Source organism: Ostrea edulis, chromosome 2 (assembly GCF_947568905.1).
Source record: "Ostrea edulis chromosome 2, xbOstEdul1.1, whole genome shotgun sequence".
Taxonomy (NCBI): domain Eukaryota; kingdom Metazoa; phylum Mollusca; class Bivalvia; order Ostreida; family Ostreidae; genus Ostrea; species Ostrea edulis.
The window spans coordinates 106,347,392-106,365,490 of record NC_079165.1 but is presented as its reverse complement, the minus strand read 5'-3'; the positions used below and the strand labels follow the sequence as shown (position 1 = coordinate 106,365,490).

Genomic DNA, 18,099 nt, shown 5'->3' with positions numbered 1-18,099 from the left:
GGTTGAGCGTCACTGCAGAGACATTATTTGTCGAAATACGCATCTGGTGCATCAAAATTGGTACCGTATACGTTTTACATTGTTCCTCTTCTTTCTCGTCATTTTCTTTACTTTCCTCCTCTTTTATTTGATCATGAAACTTTCTTTTATGGCAAATGAAGTAGACACTCTTGAATAGTTTTCCACAGACATTGCATGGAAACATTCCGCCATTACGGATAAGCAAATGCTCTCTCCAACGATTACTATTTTTTCGCTTTCATACAAGGAGCATTTGTTTTCTTTTGATTTCGTGACTTTTGTGTTCACCATATTGACTGAAACGAAAAGAAAATCATTTGAATTATACTTAAAGCACGGAAGCAACATTAACACATGTTCTAATCTAACAACGATTTAAATTTCAAAACCATCTAACCATTTGGGTTTCCTACGAACACGTTTTTGTTCCTAATCATTTGCTAATCCTTCTACAGAATCTACATTTGAAAACTCTACTTCAATGTTTTCTAATTCTCAATCGATCATTGATGTTTCGTTCTCTGGTTCTGAACTCCCAAAACTCAGAGTCTGATCCTTTTCCTTACGCATTCTATCGCAAAGAATAACTTGCTTTTCATTCCTTCTACCACATGCTACAGCATAGAGGACGTCGGACCATTGTTTAAAAACCTCAAAAGGTCCGCGCCAAAATGACATAAGTTTAGGAGAACAACAAATCTTTTTCTGGGGAAAATAGACAAAAACCTTGTCACCGGGATTGACCTTTTCCCATGACATTCGCATATCATGGTAAGTCTTTTGACGGTTCATTACGGTTTCAATACTCTGAAGCACAAAATTGTGTGCTTTTTGTAGTCTCTCGTGTAAGACCCAAACCCAATGATTTGGACTTTCTTGTTTGAAGAGTTCTGGCATTTCATAGACAAGTTCCAAAGGTAACGTCGTTTCTCGACCTAACATTAGCATATTTGGTGTTAGCTCTGTAGATTTATGGACTGCTAATCTGTACGCCATCATGACATATGAAATTTGTAAATCCCAGTCCCTTTGGTTGTCTTCCATATAGGCACTTAGCATTGATGTTAGTGTTCTATTGAATCGCTCTACCATCCCATCTTACTGAGGATGGTAGGGAGTAGTGCGTGTTTTTTCAATGTGTTGGAGCCTTCACATCTCACCAAAAAGTTCGCTCTGAAATTGTCGCCCTTGATCAGCATGTATTATTCTTGGTGTTCGAAACCTAGCTACGACCTCTTCTACAATAATTCGTTTTAGATTCAATATTTGGCATGGAATATGCTTCTGTCCATTTCGTAAAATAGTCAGAGATGGTATATCTGCAGTAATTTGAGACCCGCATACGAAGTGCACTCCCTACCTAAGAATTAAAAATTACACCACAGATATAAAATCTGCAACAAGGGATCTATCCCACCGCTGCCACCAATTTGTAATACGTTTCGGATATTCTCATATCCCAGATATATAGATAATTTTACTTGACGTTCCCTACGCCTATTATTGATTCTTAAATAACTTAGCTTTCTCTAGAATCAGTTGGAAATAAATTAGCCAATATATACAAAGCTATGATAAACAATGATTCCGAATAATAAATGGGTTTTAAGATTCTGCTTCTGTGCTCTGATTATCTATTAGGTCTGAAACTATGTTTCCGAATCTCTAATGCTCCAAGACCTCTTACTTGTGTTTCAAACACTTTAGTCTTTGTCTCTGACTAATGTTAGGTTTGAAACCCAATGTACCCCAAATGGTATATCTGCAGTATATTGAGAGCCGCAAATGGAGCACACTAAAGTCCTTACCTTGTCGCCTTCCTCTTCTTCGGCTACCGACAGACAACTGTGAGCAGCCGACGCAATCGCTCTTCATATAGCAATTGTCAGCGTCTGTCTGGATCACATAGACGTTTAATGACGTAAGGAAAAAAGCGTCTAATTATGTTCCCCAAACAGAGTTTGGGAACATATTGGTTTCTGTTTCTTGCTATTATTATTATTATTCCTTCTTTCTTCTTGTGACTTTTTTCTCCACGAGTGTTCTCAGAATCTACTCAAGGGATCAAGATGAAACCTTTTTAGGATGATAGTATAGCATAGGTAGATATGTGGAACGAATGTCATTTTGTCTGCAAACTTTGGAATGTGTCAAACTTTTCTCTATCTTTCAATGAAATCGTTTGATATTTATATCGTTGGTGTAACTTGAGACCCTTAACTGTTTAGCATGGTCAAAATTACAATTTTGCACGTGCATGCACGTGTACTTCAATTTGATTGGATAATACAAAAACGTCTATAACTTTCACGTTAATAAAGAAAATGTAATTATATTAACAGGATAGGTAGAAATGCCACATATCTACATATCGATGTAATAAAGATTGAAAACGCGCATGCTCACGCACATGCATTGTCTTTTAAAGGTTCAATTCTTTAAAGTCTGTGAATCTAATCGAAATTTCCTACGTTTTTTATGGCATGAGGACAATAACCCTGACAAAAAACTGATCGAATACCGTATGACCGTTCACGTCTTTGGAAATAGTCCTTCACCAGCCATCGCAACCTATGGATTACGCAAGACTGTTAAGGAAGTAGAAAATGTGTTTGGACTTGATGTGACTCAGTATGTGGAACGTAATTTTTATGTGGATGATGGTTTAACATCTCAATCGAGTGTAGAAAATGCCGTCGATTTGATGAAAAGAACACAGGGGGCCTTGCGTCATGGAAAATTATGCCTTCACAAAATAGCTTCAAACAAACAGGAAGTCATGAATGCATTTCCACCAAGTGATCTGTCAAGTGAAATGAAAGACTTAGATTTATCGAAAGACGATCTACCAACACAACGTAGTCTTGGACTAAATTGGGATTTGCACTCTGATTCGTTTTTCTTTGAAATTTCGAATGACGACAAACCATTTACAAGACGAGGTGTGCTATCTACCATCAACAGAATATTTGACCCCCTTGGATTTCTAGCCCCAATCATCATCCAAGGCAAGTCACTAATGAGGAACCTAATTCAGAAAACGGTCGACTGGGATGAACCTCTACCAGAAAAGCAGTCTACTCAGTGGAAAAATTGGAGGGATTCTTTGCGACATCTCCAAAATGTACACGTTCCAAGACTTTACTTAGATCAGTCATTTAGTGAGAAAAGAAACAAAACAATTCATGTATTTTGTGATGCTTCAGAATCGGCTATATCAGCAGTGGCTTATGTCGAATCAGATGGGAACTTAGGATTTATTCTCGGAAAGTCAAAACTCGCACCATTAAAAGGACATTCTATCCCTCGTTTAGAACTTTGTGGTGCCGTGTTAGCAGTGGAAATTGCTAAGTGCGTGTCTGAACAATTGGAACTACCCATTGAACATTTCAAATTCTATTCCGATAGTAAATTAGTATTGGGATTAGGAGGTTTTATCAGTATGTGGCAAACAGAGTGATGCTGATCCGCGCAGTAACCAAACCAGTCTAATGGTCATACATACCAACAGACAGAAATCCAGCTGATCAAGCAACACGACATATACCTGCTAAAGCCTTGCACAACAGTGCCTGGTTGTTAGGACCATCACCTGCACATGTGAGACAGAGTCAACACATACCTACACCCTATGAAATGGTTGACCCAGATTTGGACAAAGACATCAGACAGGAAATAACTTGTTTAAAAGTTAACATCTCAGGATTTTTGCTGAAATCCGAAAGATTCTATCGTTTTTCTCAGTGGAGGAAACTTGTCGAAACTATTGCGAGACTGAAACATATTGCACGTTCTTTTCAACAAAAGGACCGAAAACGTAGTAAATGCCCTGGATGGCATTTGTGTGTTGATTCAAAAACAGTCGAACATTTCAATGAAGCAGAGAAATTGATAATCAGAATCGTACAGAATGAAGTGTATTCTGAAGAAATCCAGTGCATATTTAATGAAAAACCTCTACCTAGAGACAGCAATATTCTACCTCTTTCACCATTTTTGGACAGAGATGGATTACTGAGAGTCGGTGGGCGTCTCAACAAAGTTTCTCTACCAGTCAATGAGAAGAATCCAGTGATAATTCCAGGGAATCATCACATTGCTTCTTTGATCATCCGTTCCCATCATGAACTCTGTAAACATCAAGGTCGCCATTTAACAGCGGGAGCAATTCGAAGTGCTGGATTCTGGATAATTGGTGCTAGGAGATTAGTCTCATCCGTACTTCACAAGTGTTTCAAATGCATCAAATTACGTGGAAAGTGTCTGTGTCAAAAGATGTCAGACCTTCCTGTTGATCGTTTGGAGCCTAGCCCACCTTTCACCTACATTGGCCTAGATACTTTTGGTCCTTGGGAAATTGTTACTCGTCCGACCCACGGAGGATCTGCAAACTCAAAAAGATGGGCAATCTTATTCACCTGCCTTACAACAAGAGGAATTCACATTGAAGTCGTGGAGGAACTAAGCTCATCATCATTTATCAATGCCTTTAAACGGTTCGAGGCGATACGAGGAAAAGTTGTGCAAATTCGTTCGGATCAAGGAACCAATTTCGTAGGCGCTATTCACGACTTAAAAATCGATTCTACCGGAGTTAACCTTGAAGATGGAAAAGTGAAAAAAATCCTGTATGAACAAGGGACCACATGGAAATTTAATCCGCCTCATTCGTCCCACATGGGTGGCGTGTGGGAACGCCTCATTGGTGTTGTTAGACGGGTGATCGATGCGGTCATGTTGGAGATACCGGCTGGATCTCTAACTCATGAAGTGCTTGTGACTTTCATGGCCGAAGCGTCGGCAGTTGTTAACGCGCGACCAATAATCCCGTTATCTGAGGATGCAGATGAACCGTACCCACTTAGTCCTTCAATGATACTTACCCAGAAAACTCCCGTGATCGTCGACATCTCAGTTGATAAGAAGAACATGTATCATGCTCAGTGGAAACGCGTTCAACACATGGCAGATTTATTCTGGACACGCTGGAGGAAAGAGTACCTTAATACTTTACAGACTCGTCGCAAGTGGACGCGCTGTGAAAGAAACATTACAGAAGGTGATATCGTGTTACTTCGCGATAAAGATGTTCATCGTAACCTGTGGCCTATGTGTATTATTGTGAAAACTTTACCCAGTGATGATGGAAACATTCGGAAAGCTGAAATTCGTGTCGTGAAACAAGGTTCTCGGTCATCGACATTCATTCGTCCAATTGCAGAAATGGTACTGTTACTGCCTAATGAATAGACTTGTAGAACTTTTGTACTTGTACATATGTGATGTTATAAACATCAGACGGGGAGTGTTCTGTCAGATTCATATTTTTTTTTTTTTTTTTTTTGATTTTTCCATTATGTAAATACTCATTGTTTATTACATATTCCATATCATATTATATTCAGAGTTATCTTCCTTTGTGAAGATAGTGAGTTATCTGCCCATTGTCGAACTCTTTTTTGTGTTTAGACATATTAGAGTTATCTCCCTCATTTTCTCGTGCAAGTTGAAAACAGTCCGCCATTTAGAATTCCACATGTGAAGATGTGATGATGCTTTTGCCTTCTTTTACCTGAGTTTACGTCAAATTCGTGGCCTATTACCATGTAAGTTTTATGAAATACTTATGTAAAGTTATTTTCATTATTATCTAGAGCATTTTTGTGAACTGAGAACACTTTTTCTTTTCTCGGTACTGTAAATTGAACTTTCTGATCTTATTTTGGTAATTCATTTTACTTATACTTCACTGTAAGGTTAAATTATTTTTTCTGGGTTAAAGGATTTAGTGAAAGGTTTTTTAAGAACAGTGTTATTTTTCAATTTTGGTGTGATAGTTTATAGATATTTTTTCTATTTATTTCAGTTATTTACCTCATTCGCTCACTCATTCGTTCACTCGCTCACGTACTATGACGTGCTCACTTACGTACCCACTCATGTACTAGCTCATTCATAGCTCGTTCACTCTCTGAATACTTGCATTTACGCAATAAACATGGAACTATTGGCTGTGTTGTGACTGATTGTGACAGTGAGGTTTAGCTGGCTGTTTCAGACAGCATATGGCTGGTCCAGAATTATTATTGTCATACAGATTATATTCGGTAGCGTTCAAATAAAAAAGATAATTATTGTTGGCGATGTTCAGTAATTATTATTGTGGTGGAAAGATTATATTTATAAAGATAATGTGTGACTTTAAATCGGGTCAGTTTTTATAATTATTGCGGCAGTATTTATAATTATAAAAATGTCATAAATGAAGAATATTTTTCTTTTGGGGATGAAATTATAATTTGGTATCTGAGAATCGGGACAGATTATTATTATCACTGCGATATAATAATAATATCGGCAAATAGGGGGAAATTTTGATTTTTGGAAGAGATTATAATTTTGGTATTTTATATAGGGAAAAATAATAATAATGTGGGGGTACCCTACCGCTTTCCACATATATATATATATATATATATATATACAAAGCACTAAAATGACCAACGACACGAACAACGAGATTGTCAAATGTAACGTGTGAACGTTTCAAATGTATTCCTGGTGTATTCCTTTATGTTAAATTTTCAAATAAAAAGAATTAAAGAACAATGGTTGAAAGTTTACACATTTATTCAATGAACAAATTTACACATAATTTACTGACCTCGTCTAACAGTTGACAGAAAATAGATAGGCGAGAGGTTTCGTTTTCATTTCTCGGAAACGCGGCTATTTCTGAAAATCGCTATGACTTTGTTTTGTAAACAATGAGCTCAGCTAAATAGCAAAGATCGCGCATCACTGATAAGACCTAATTATAGATAGGATAAAGATAACGCACAGCCTCGTTATCAAATGTAGTACAAACATTGGACAGCGTGTACTACATTCCTAATGGCCACGCCGATATCAAAAGAAAAAAAGCTAACACACGGTGCAACAAGACACTGCTGTTATGGAATATGCAACAGTGACAGTAGATATGCTGATCGAGAATATATGACTGGGGTTTTTTGGATACCATTTCCAAAACCCAAGAGGAATCTGGAAAAATGTCAGCGATGGGCGCGTGTGTGTGGCAGGGAATATTTTACCGTTGAAAAGGTTACAAGATGGACATACATATGTAGTAAACATTTTGTGGGTGGAAATGGACCGACAGCAGAACATCCTGATCCCATTCCAGCAACTCTAACGCCAAATCAGGTATAAATTCAAACCAAAAAATTGCGGAAATAGGTACATGTATATTTGGGGGGGGGGGGGGGGGGGGGCATAAATCAGACTGCACGTTGAATAGTATTCATGTCTTTTATAGTTTTCAAGTTTTATATTTTGCCTTTTTGTTTATTATGTCCAAAAACGATGGGTTATTAAAACAAATTTACGGTGGCATATAAACACCCCTAAATATGTATAAAAAAAAAAAAATTTAAAAAAATAATGAAAATTTAATGGTTTGTATCTACATGTACCAGGAAACAAATGTTCTTAAGAAGTCTCAACAAGAGCCATAATTTCAAGCCAAAATATGTTTTTGTGAACAAAACAAACGAGTATTTTTTCAATTTACAATATTATTTTTAGGCGGAAAAATTCTCTAGGAAAAGGAAACCACCCACTCCACGGAGCAATCCTGTTTCTAAAAGAATGTTAAAGGACGTGTCAGAAGCATTACTATCCTTACAAGATGAGGCAATACCTTCAACTTCTACTAGCACTTGTGATATGCATCGTGGCCATATTAAGGAGAACAGAACAAATATAGTCAACCATGATCAGTCTGACACTATATGTACTGGGACCGGGTCTGATATGAATCAGAATGTAAGTTCTTTTTTCAGTTTCCTGAAACCTGCAAAATTTTGTCCATTTTAAGTAAAGCATACCTGCATTCATAACATCAAAAGGAGTTACATGTTAATTGTACCATTTTTGAATGACATTCGTAGATATTCACATTTATAAACTTTCTTCAGTTTAAACAAATATCTCGAATATAATATTCTTGACACTCATTTTATGTCTTATTTTTGTATATTTTGTCTGAAACTTAAGGATTTGTAAAGACTGAAATTTTCATTAAATATGTCTCATAACTTTTGAATGACACATGTACATTTGCATTTCTCAGGAACATGTCAAACAGGAGCAGACCCAAAAGAACGCAATTCATTGTGCAACACAAATACAAGATTGTGGGACACAAACTACTTTTCATTGCAGTGATATTCTTGCCAATAAAATTGAGAGAAGGCTGAGGAAAAATGAAGGGCATTCAAAGCAAAAGAGTCCGCAAAAACAGAACACCAAAAACAAGTTTGATTACGAGCAATTGGCAACAAAAGGAAAACTTTTTAAATTTTACACAGGTTTAAATGTTGAACAATTTAACCACTTTTTTAAGGTCTTGGAAAATGCCGGAGGTGTATATGAACTGAAATATTGGAAAGGAAATAAAACAAAATCACCAAAGAAAAGGCGAAACGACTCAAAACAACGACAAACCAAACTATCGACAAGAAATCAGTTATTATTGGTTCTTATGAAGTTAAGGCATAGGTTTCCAAATAAAGATCTTGCATACAGATATGGAGTAAGCATCAGTACTGTCTCTTCAACAATTAACACTTGGATTCAATATTTATATAAAGTTACTGGTGGTATTCGTAAAAAAATGTTTCCATCTAGGGCTTTAATTCAAAAACATTTGCCTGCTTGCTTTAGGTCCTTCAAAAATGTCCGTGTGATAATTGATTGCTTTGAGATATTTACTCAGTCATCACGGGATTTTGCTGAGCAAGGTAATATGTATTCCTCGTATAAAAATAATCCAACATTGAAATGTTTGGTTGGTGTTGCACCTACAGGAGCAGTTACATTTTTATCAGATGTATATGAGGGAAGTATATCAGACAAGGAGATAACTGTAAAGTCTGGTTTGGCTGACTTGCTTAATCCTGGAGACTTGGTGATAGCGGATCGAGGGTTTTTGATTCGGGATATACTGAACCCAAGAAAAGTAGACCTTAACATTCCACCATTTCTTTCAGGAAGAGATCGACTAACCCCTCAAGAAGAAATATTGACAAAACGCATTGCACGAGTACGCATTCATGTGGAACGAGCAATTGAGCGCATGAAAAAATTTAAAATAATAGGAACAACAATACCTCTTAGTCTCAAACCAGTAGCCACAGAAATAGTGCATATAATTGGATTTCTAGTCAATTACCAAAGTCCACTTGTAAAATGAGCATTGAACATTAAACTTGATAAAATAATTCTAAATTTATAAATGAATTCCAGCCTGACCTTGCATTCATTAGAGAAGTATCTTTTTGTTGCATGATTTTTTTCTTCAGTACATTTATTGTGGTTCAGATGATTGGGCTAATATCTGCTTGATTATTATAGTTCGTCTTTTACTGCCTTTGTTTTCTTTTGACCACTTGTTTGGGGGGGGGGGGGTTGAGATCTCACTAGTTTAACCCCACCACATTTCATGTGCCTGGCCCAAGTCGGGTATTGTGGTCACAAGTTTGTCTGTATTTTTGTGTTAAATGTTACGTAATGTACATGTACATTTTGGTAATATTCATGCAAGAGCGACTAAAATTTTACATATACACGTTTTATTTATTTGAGGCAATTTTCACAAGGAGTGGAGTTCCACCCTTATGGAAGGCCTTTTGGAGACCTCTAGATTTGTGGATTGAGTGTGGTCTCTGAAACTTACAAATGTAGTCTATATCTTTTCACACATTGTGAAAGTGTGACACTGTTCAAAACCAATAAAAATCTGAATCTATAATTATTTTTTTTGCTTTTTTATGTACAAAAATACATGTAAATGAAGAAGTCAAGACATTTGATATATCATATGTGTATCTCATAGAAAATAATAACATTATTTATTTTACTCTTTATCATTATAAATTGCAGGTGCATGTATGAATATTTGCACTGATGAACACTTGCAATATATACATGTATTTAAAGTTCTACTGGCAAGAGTTTTCTTGGAATCCTCATTTCTAGGTATTCCGGCATCATACATTTATGATGAAATAAAATTAATTTATCTCGGAGATCATGCCAATATTCTCCATCAAAATGGATTCTCTGAATCAAAGTTTTTGCACTAGACCAAATTACAAAATCACAAAATTTCACATTACAAAGTCCCATTTGCATTTGAACCTGAGCATAGTACTTATGGTTTTTTTTCAAAGACAGGATACCATTTTCTATTGTATAACACAAGTTAAATCGTTGACACGGCTTTAGACTCTCTATACATAATGGGTCTTTGTCTTTCAATACTAATGGACATTTTATTTCCAAAACACCAATAAGATTATTGTTAGCATCATAGATTAGTCCATCTGGGCTACATCCTAATTCAGGGTACTCGGGATTTATCCAGAAACCACTTTTTCTTGTTGTTTCATTGTTTCCCTTACTCAGATTAACATATTGCGTAAATGCATTATCTTCATTTTCTTGTCCATACTTTAAACTTTTCAATTGGGGAAGCTTTTTGCCCCATAGAATCCGCTCCAAAAGGTTATATTTAGCCCTTGGGCTTTTAACACTACTGACTTCCTTTGCTACAGATGCAGTTATTCTACAATTGCGACTGCTGTGCCACATAATAGATTCAGCCTGTCTATCAGTGTTTGGGACTTCATAAGGTTCAGATGCATCTTGTTTGATCAAATTCAAAGAATAATTGGTTCTTTCATTTAAATTTTTAATGTCAACCAAATAATCACTATATTCAATTTCTAATATTTGGTCAAACATACAATATGATCCAGAATTTGGCAATGTAGCAATAAATTCATTTGCAAATTTAGTTTCATCCAATTTAGTAGTCATAGGATTATAATTTCTGTACCTATCCGCTTTTAACTTTTTGTTGTATGATGTGGAATAACATGGCTGAGGTTGCCTTTTAGCCTTCCGTCCTACATTCCATGTACATAGCTTGCTAGTGCAAGCATCCGGATCGTATCCAAACTGTAATGTGTAATCCTCCAAAGCAAATAATAACGAAGCTATATGGTTACATCGTCCCATTGCTGAAGCTTTACAATCACACGAGGCATCCAATATTTTCCCAGATGGAGATCCCAAAGTTAAAGTCACATGATATAGCTTTTGTTGAGTGTATGATGCCATCACAGTTGATTTGACAAAAAAGTATTCACCTTTTGCAATGCTCTTAATATCTTTTACATGGCCGCTGGCAAAATATTGACGTCCTTTCACCATCGGTTTTGAAGTATTGAAGTCTGTCAAATTGTCTTCACTTTCACTATCAGACGTCGACGTTTTACTTTTTTTCTCATATACTTTGGCAGTTAGTATTATATGTTCATATATTCTTCCATAACAGAATCCTTTAGGAATACTCCCTGAAGGAAATTTTTGCCAACCACTTGTAGGTAAAAGAGGTATCATATCAGCTGATGATTTACTGCGGGCAGTGGATAACACCTCTCGTACTTTCTCCTCGTACCAGATTCCCCCATCCACAGAAATTATGATGTCTGTGTTCTTGGACTCTATGCATTCTAGGCACCTAAAAAATTGACAAATGTAATTTCTAAGCATATGCATGAATGGCGTGCTGATATGTATGCTTATATATTAGGTGTTTCAAGAACTTTTAAGAAGGCCACTGTTTGAATGTTTTATTTCATATAAAGTATTTTTTATTTGCAGTAGATCTGCTGTAATTTAATTGACAAAGGAGATTACCATTTACATACACATTTGTAATCGACCACTATATGTCAATAATTTCAAATAACAAGAATTGAATATATTCATTTACAACCTAAGACAATTAAGCCTCTAGCAAAATCGTCTTGACCCTCCCACACCCCCCTTTTTTATTCGCTACACATGAAAATGTATGCAATGAATCGCTGACAGAACGATACTCCCGTGGTAAATGAATTAAGATATAGTTTTAAGACGTATTTTTACCAATCATAATTATAATATATACGGATGATGAACAATAAATCGTGGTGTACAGCGTGTATATACATGGGATGAAAATGTACGCATGTGTTTAAGTGTTTCTTACCTTTTGACTAATTCGGGTTTTGTACCCGCTTGTAACATTCCCCTGCATTCTAACCATCGCTTCAGTTCAACGACTGAATGTTCTGACACATCAGAACAACGAAACTTCGCTCCAGGAACATCAGTTTCCTCTAACTTTATAGAATAGATTTTGTCGGACACTGCCATTGTTTGTACTACACTTTCACTTTCGCGTATCACGTGATTACACACCACACGATTTATGACGTAGCGTACGATCTACGCTATTCGGTAGTTCTATAAAACTGAATTCGGTTAACATGCAAAGAGTTTCATCATATGTTCACTATATTGTGTGGTTTGAGTCAGATCTTTCTGCAGGAGAGATCATTACTGCCCGTGAAGGACTGCAAAATTTAGGCCTATGCTCGGCGCTTACGGCCTTTGAGCAGGGAGGGATCTTTATCGTGCCACACCTGCCGTGACACGGGACCTCGTTTTTTGCGATCTCATCCGAAAGACCGTCCCATTTAGGGTTATGACTAGATGGTATCCCTCAAAAGCAGGTGACCCACGAGTTACTTGCCCCTGATCATAGATAGAAAGATAAGTCGTACGTCGAATAATTTCGTAAAGAAATGTGTTTACGATAAAGAAGGCAAAGAAAATTGTTGGGATTTTTTTTACTAATTAAGATTACTAATTAAACCCTAATTAGCTGAACTATTAAAAATGTAAGAAATAAATAAAGCAATGAACGCAATATGGAGAGAAATACGATTTGATAGAAAGTATACAGAGTATTATTTAATTAACATAATTAATCAAACCCTAATTCTCTCAGATGTTAAAAACAGTAAGAAATTTGATATAAAAACCTGTAAGGGGCGAGATCAACAGATTGATTTCGGATAAAAATCTAAATTCAAATAGTTAGGGGGAGGAGGGGGGGTGTTAAAACTTCTGTAAGTTTCTCTCATCCGACATCGATTACACATTAGTCGAAAAAGGAGAAAGACAAGTGACTGTTAAAACTACATGACGATATTGCATTTTAATGAACATTTGATAGTTTTAATCTACACTTTCATTTGTGAATAAACAGAAGATAGGGTATACAGAGTTATTTATACTCGTTTGTTCTTACTTGTTAATCGATTATAGTTTAAACACTCATCATATCTAGTTTAGGGGGTCGTTGTGGGGGCGGATAGGGAGGGGGGGGGACGTAAAAACTATGTGAATTTAGTTTTTTTGTCAGACATTGAACTTTCGATCTCGCCCCTAGGAAGTAGATAAAACAGCGAATGCAACATGGAAAAAAATAATATTTAATAAGAAGTCTTATTAAAAGCAAAACTGATGATATCTAGCGGTGGTCAAAGTAACATATCTTTAGAAATTATTTTTGAAAGTACAGAAGGGTATTTTTGATCAAAAGTTAATCATAGAAATTATTTTAATTACCCCCCCCCCCTCATTCAGTACACAAAATCAACTCAAAACTTTCATTCAACATTATAACTCACTAAAAAGACCATTCCTCAAAACCTGCTTTTGGATATCGAGTTAATTATTAAGACCAAACTAACTCAAGATCCAGGGCGATATAAACACCTACTTTTGAGGGATACCAGATAAGCTTTGCCACCCAGCGAGGCCTATGCTAGCCCTGCCTTTCAGGGATATCAAGTTACTTAATAAGGCTCAACTAGCCCAGGTTCCCGGGAGATCTAAACACCTACTTTTGAGGGATACCAGATAAGCTTTGCCACCCAGCGAGCCCTATGCTAGACCTGCCTTTCAGGGATACCGAGTTAATTATCAAGGCTCAACTAGCCCGGGTAACCGGGCGATCTAAACACCTACTTTTGAGGGATACCAGATAAGCTTTACCACCCAGCGAGCCCTATGCTAGACCTGCCTTTCAGGGATACCAAGTCAATTATCAAGGCTCAACTAGCCCGGGTAACCGGGCGATCTAAACACCTACTTTTGAGGGATACCAGATAAGCTTTACCACCCAGCGAGACCTATGCTAGACCTGCCTTTCAGGGATACCAAGTTAATTATCAAGGCTCAACTAGCCCGGGTAACCGGGCGATCTAAACACCTACTTTTGAGGGATACCAGATAAGCTTTACCACCCAGCGAGACCTATGCTAGACCTGCCTTTCAGGGATACCAAGTTAATTATCAAGGCTCAACTAGCCCGGGTAACCGGGCGATCTAAACACCTACTTTTGAGGGATACCAGATAAGCTTTACCACCCAGCGAGACCTATGCTAGACCTGCCTTTCAGGGATACCAAGTTAATTATCAAGGCTCAACTAGCCCGGGTAACCGGGCGATCTAAACACCTACTTTTGAGGGATACCAGATAAGCTTTACCACCCAGCGAGACCTATGCTAGACCTGCCTTTCAGGGATACCGAGTTAATTATCAAGGCTCAAGTAGCCCGGGTTCCCGGGCCCTAAAGTCACCTACTTTTGAGGGATACCAGATAAGCTTTACCACCCAGCGAGACCTATGCTAGACCTGCCTTTCAGGGATACCGAGTTAATTATCAAGGCTCAACTAGCCCGGGTTCCCGGGCCCTAAAGTCACCTACTTTTGAGGGATACCAGATAAGCTTTACCACCCAGCGAGCCCTATCCCAGACCTGCCTTTCAGGGATACTAAGTTCATTAATTGGGCTCAACTAGCCCAGGTTCCCGGGCGATCTAAACACCTACTTTTGAGGGATACCAGATAAGCTTTACCACCCAGCGAGCCCTATGCTAGACCTGCCTTTCAGGGATAAAGAGTTAATTATCAAGGCTCAACTAGCCCGGGTTCCCGGGCCCTAAAGTCACCTACTTTTGAGGGATACCAGATAAGCTTTACCACCCAGCGAGCCCTATGCTAGACCTGCCTTTCAGGGATACCAAGTTTATTAATAGGGCTCAACTAGCCCGGGTTCCCGGGCGATCTAAACACCTACTTTTGAGGGATACCAGATAAGCTTTACCACCCAGCGAGACCTATCCCAGACCTGCCTTTCAGGGATACTAAGTTCATTAATAGGGCTCAACTAGCCTGGGTTCCCGGGCGATCTAAACACCTACTTTTGAGGGATACCAGATAAGCTTTACCACCCAGCGAGACCTATGCTAGACTTGCCTTTCAGGGATACCGAGTTAATTATCAAGGCTCAACTAGCTCGGGTAACCGGGCCCTAAAGTCACCTACTTTTGAGGGATACCAGATAAGCTTTACCACCCAGCGAGACCTATGCTAGACCTGCCTTTCAGGGATATCAAGTTAATTATCAAGGATCAACTAGCCCGGGTAACCGGGCGATCTAAACACCTACTTTTGAGGGATACCAGATAAGCTTTACCACCCAGCGAGACCTATGCTAAACCTGCCTTTCAGGGATACCAAGTTAATTATCAAGGATCAACTAGCCCGGGTTCCTGAGCCCTAAAATCACCTACTTTTGAGGGATACCAGATAAGCTTTACCACCCAGCGAGGCCTATGCTAGACTTGCCTTTCAGGGATACCGAGTTAATTATCAAGGCTCAACTAGCCTGGGTTCCCGGGCCCTAAAGTCACCTACTTTTGAGGGATACCAGATAAGCTTTACCACCCAGCGAGCCCTATGCTAGACCTGCCTTTCAGGGATACCAAGTTAATTATCAAGGCTCAACTAGCCCGGGTAACCGGGCGATCTAAACACCTACTTTTGAGGGATACCAGATAAGCTTTACCACCCAGCGAGACCTATGCTAGACCTGCCTTTCAGGGATACCAAGTTAATTATCAAGGCTCAACTAGCCCGGGTAACCGGGCGATCTAAACACCTACTTTTGAGGGATACCAGATAAGCTTTACCACCCAGCGAGACCTATGCTAGACCTGCCTTTCAGGGATACCGAGTTAATTATCAAGGCTCAACTAGCCCGGGTTCCCGGGCCCTAAAGTCACCTACTTTTGAGGGATACCAGATAAGTTTTACCACCCAGCGAGACCTATGCTAGACCTGCCTTTCAGGGATACCGAGTTAATTATCAAGGCTCAACTAGCCCGGGTAACCGGGCCCTAAAGTCACCTACTTTTGAGGGATACCAGATAAGCTTTACCACCCAGCGAGCCCTATCCCAGACCTGCCTTTCAGGGATACTAAGTTCATTAATAGGGCTCAACTAGCCCGGGTTCCCGGGCGATCTAAACACCTACTTTTGAGGGATACCAGATAAGCTTTACCACCCAGCGAGCCCTATGCTAGACCTGCCTTTCAGGGATACCGAGTTAATTATCAAGGCTCAACTAGCCCGGGTTCCCGGGCCCTAAAGTCACCTACTTTTGAGGGATACCAGATAAGCTTTACCACCCAGCGAGCCCTATGCTAGACCTGCCTTTCAGGGATACCAAGTTTATTAATAGGGCTCAACTAGCCCGGGTTCCCGGGCGATCTAAACACCTACTTTTGAGGGATACCAGATAAGCTTTACCACCCAGCGAGCCCTATCCCAGACCTGCCTTTCAGGGATACTAAGTTCATTAATAGGGCTCAACTAGCCTGGGTTCCCGGGCGATCTAAACACCTACTTTTGAGGGATACCAGATAAGCTTTACCACCCAGCGAGCCCTATGCTAGACTTGCCTTTCAGGGATACCGAGTTAATTATCGAGGCTCAACTAGCTCGGGTAACCGGGCCCTAAAGTCACCTACTTTTGAGGGATACCAGATAAGCTTTACCACCCAGCGAGACCTATGCTAGACCTGCCTTTCAGGGATATCAAGTTAATTATCAAGGATCAACTAGCCCGGGTTCCTGAGCCCTAAAATCACCTACTTTTGAGGGATACCAGATAAGCTTTACCACCCTGCGAGACCTATGCTAGACCTGCCTTTCAGGGATACCAAGTTAATTATCAAGGATCAACTAGCCCGGGTAACCGGGCGATCTAAACACCTACTTTTGAGGGATACCAGATAAGCTTTACCACCCAGCGAGACCTATGCTAGACCTGCCTTTCAGGGATACCAAGTTAATTATCAAGGATCAACTAGCCCGGGTTCCTGAGCCCTAAAATCACCTACTTTTGAGGGATACCAGATAAGCTTTACCACCCAGCGAGGCCTATGCTAGACTTGCCTTTCAGGGATACCGAGTTAATTATCAAGGCTCAACTAGCCCGGGTTCCCGGGCCCTAAAGTCACCTACTTTTGAGGGATACCAGATAAGCTTTACCACCCAGCGAGCCCTATGCTAGACCTGCCTTTCAGGGATACCAAGTTAATTATCAAGGCTCAACTAGCCCGGGTAACCGGGCGATCTAAACACCTACTTTTGAGGGATACCAGATAAGCTTTACCACCCAGCGAGACCTATGCTAGACCTGCCTTTCAGGGATACCAAGTTAATTATCAAGGCTCAACTAGCCCGGGTAACCGGGCGATCTAAACACCTACTTTTGAGGGATACCAGATAAGCTTTACCACCCAGCGAGACCTATGCTAGACCTGCCTTTCAGGGATACCGAGTTAATTATCAAGGCTCAACTAGCCCGGGTAACCAGGCCTTAAAGTCACCTACTTTTGAGGGATACCAGATAAGCTTTACCACCCAGCGAGCCCTATGCTAGACCTGCCTTTCAGGGATACCAAGTTAATTATCAAGGCTCAACTAGCCCGGGTAACCGGGCGATCTAAACACCTACTTTTGAGGGATACCAGATAAGCTTTACCACCCAGCGAGACCTATGCTAGACCTGCCTTTCAAGGATACCAAGTTAATTATCAAGGATCAACTAGCCCGGGTTCCTGAGCCCTAAAATCACCTACTTTTGAGGGATACCAGATAAGCTTTACCACCCAGCGAGCCCTATGCTAGACCTGCCTTTCAGGGATACCGAGTTAATTATCAAGGCTCAACTAGCCCGGGTTCCCGGGCCCTAAAGTCACCTACTTTTGAGGGATACCAGATAAGCTTTACCACCCAGCGAGCCCTATGCTAGACCTG

General features: G+C 39.4%; 3 protein-coding genes across 6 annotated transcripts in view; 2 read left to right on the top strand and 1 right to left on the bottom strand.

Annotated features, from left to right (window-relative positions):
• The first annotated feature begins 2,545 nt into the window (after positions 1-2,545).
• Positions 2,546-3,481, top strand: LOC130051550 (uncharacterized). The gene has a single exon (XM_056153568.1). The coding sequence runs from the start codon at positions 2,546-2,548 to the stop codon at positions 3,479-3,481; it is 936 nt and encodes a 311-aa protein (XP_056009543.1).
• Positions 3,482-4,157: 676 nt separating this feature from the next.
• Positions 4,158-18,099, top strand: part of LOC125676171 (uncharacterized) — a 38,330-nt gene continuing 24,388 nt past the window's right edge. For 2 of the 4 annotated variants that reach the window (XR_008800390.1, XM_056155973.1), the window contains exon 1: positions 4,158-5,627. Coding sequence is in view for 1 of the 4 variants with exons in the window: in XM_056155971.1 (XP_056011946.1) it covers positions 6,916-7,227; positions 7,609-7,848; positions 8,156-9,277 (1,674 nt within the window). In the remaining 3 variants the exon portion in view is untranslated. Of the gene's footprint in view, positions 5,628-5,887; positions 7,228-7,608; positions 7,849-8,155; positions 9,836-18,099 lie in introns of those variants that run through there. The other 2 variants (XM_056155971.1, XR_008800389.1) reach the window with 2 other exon arrangements.
• Positions 9,835-12,367, bottom strand: LOC125676172 (uncharacterized). Its single transcript, XM_048914069.2, has 2 exons — positions 12,125-12,367; positions 9,835-11,611 (listed from the first exon to the last, which is right to left on the bottom strand). Exons 1-2 carry the CDS (start codon positions 12,289-12,291, stop codon positions 10,018-10,020), a joined length of 1,761 nt encoding a protein of 586 aa, XP_048770026.2. The 5' UTR covers positions 12,292-12,367; the 3' UTR covers positions 9,835-10,017.

Excerpts from the sequence above, each read along its gene's own strand:
- LOC130051550 (XM_056153568.1), top strand. The coding sequence starts at position 2,546 with ATGACCGTTCACGTCTTTGGAAATAGTCCTTCACCAGCCATCGCAACC.
- LOC125676172 (XM_048914069.2), bottom strand. The coding sequence starts at position 12,291 with ATGGCAGTGTCCGACAAAATCTATTCTATAAAGTTAGAGGAAACTGAT. Across the intron at positions 11,612-12,124 it reads AAACCCGAATTAGTCAAAAG|GTGCCTAGAATGCATAGAGT; the intron begins GTAAGAAACACT and ends TCAATTTTTTAG.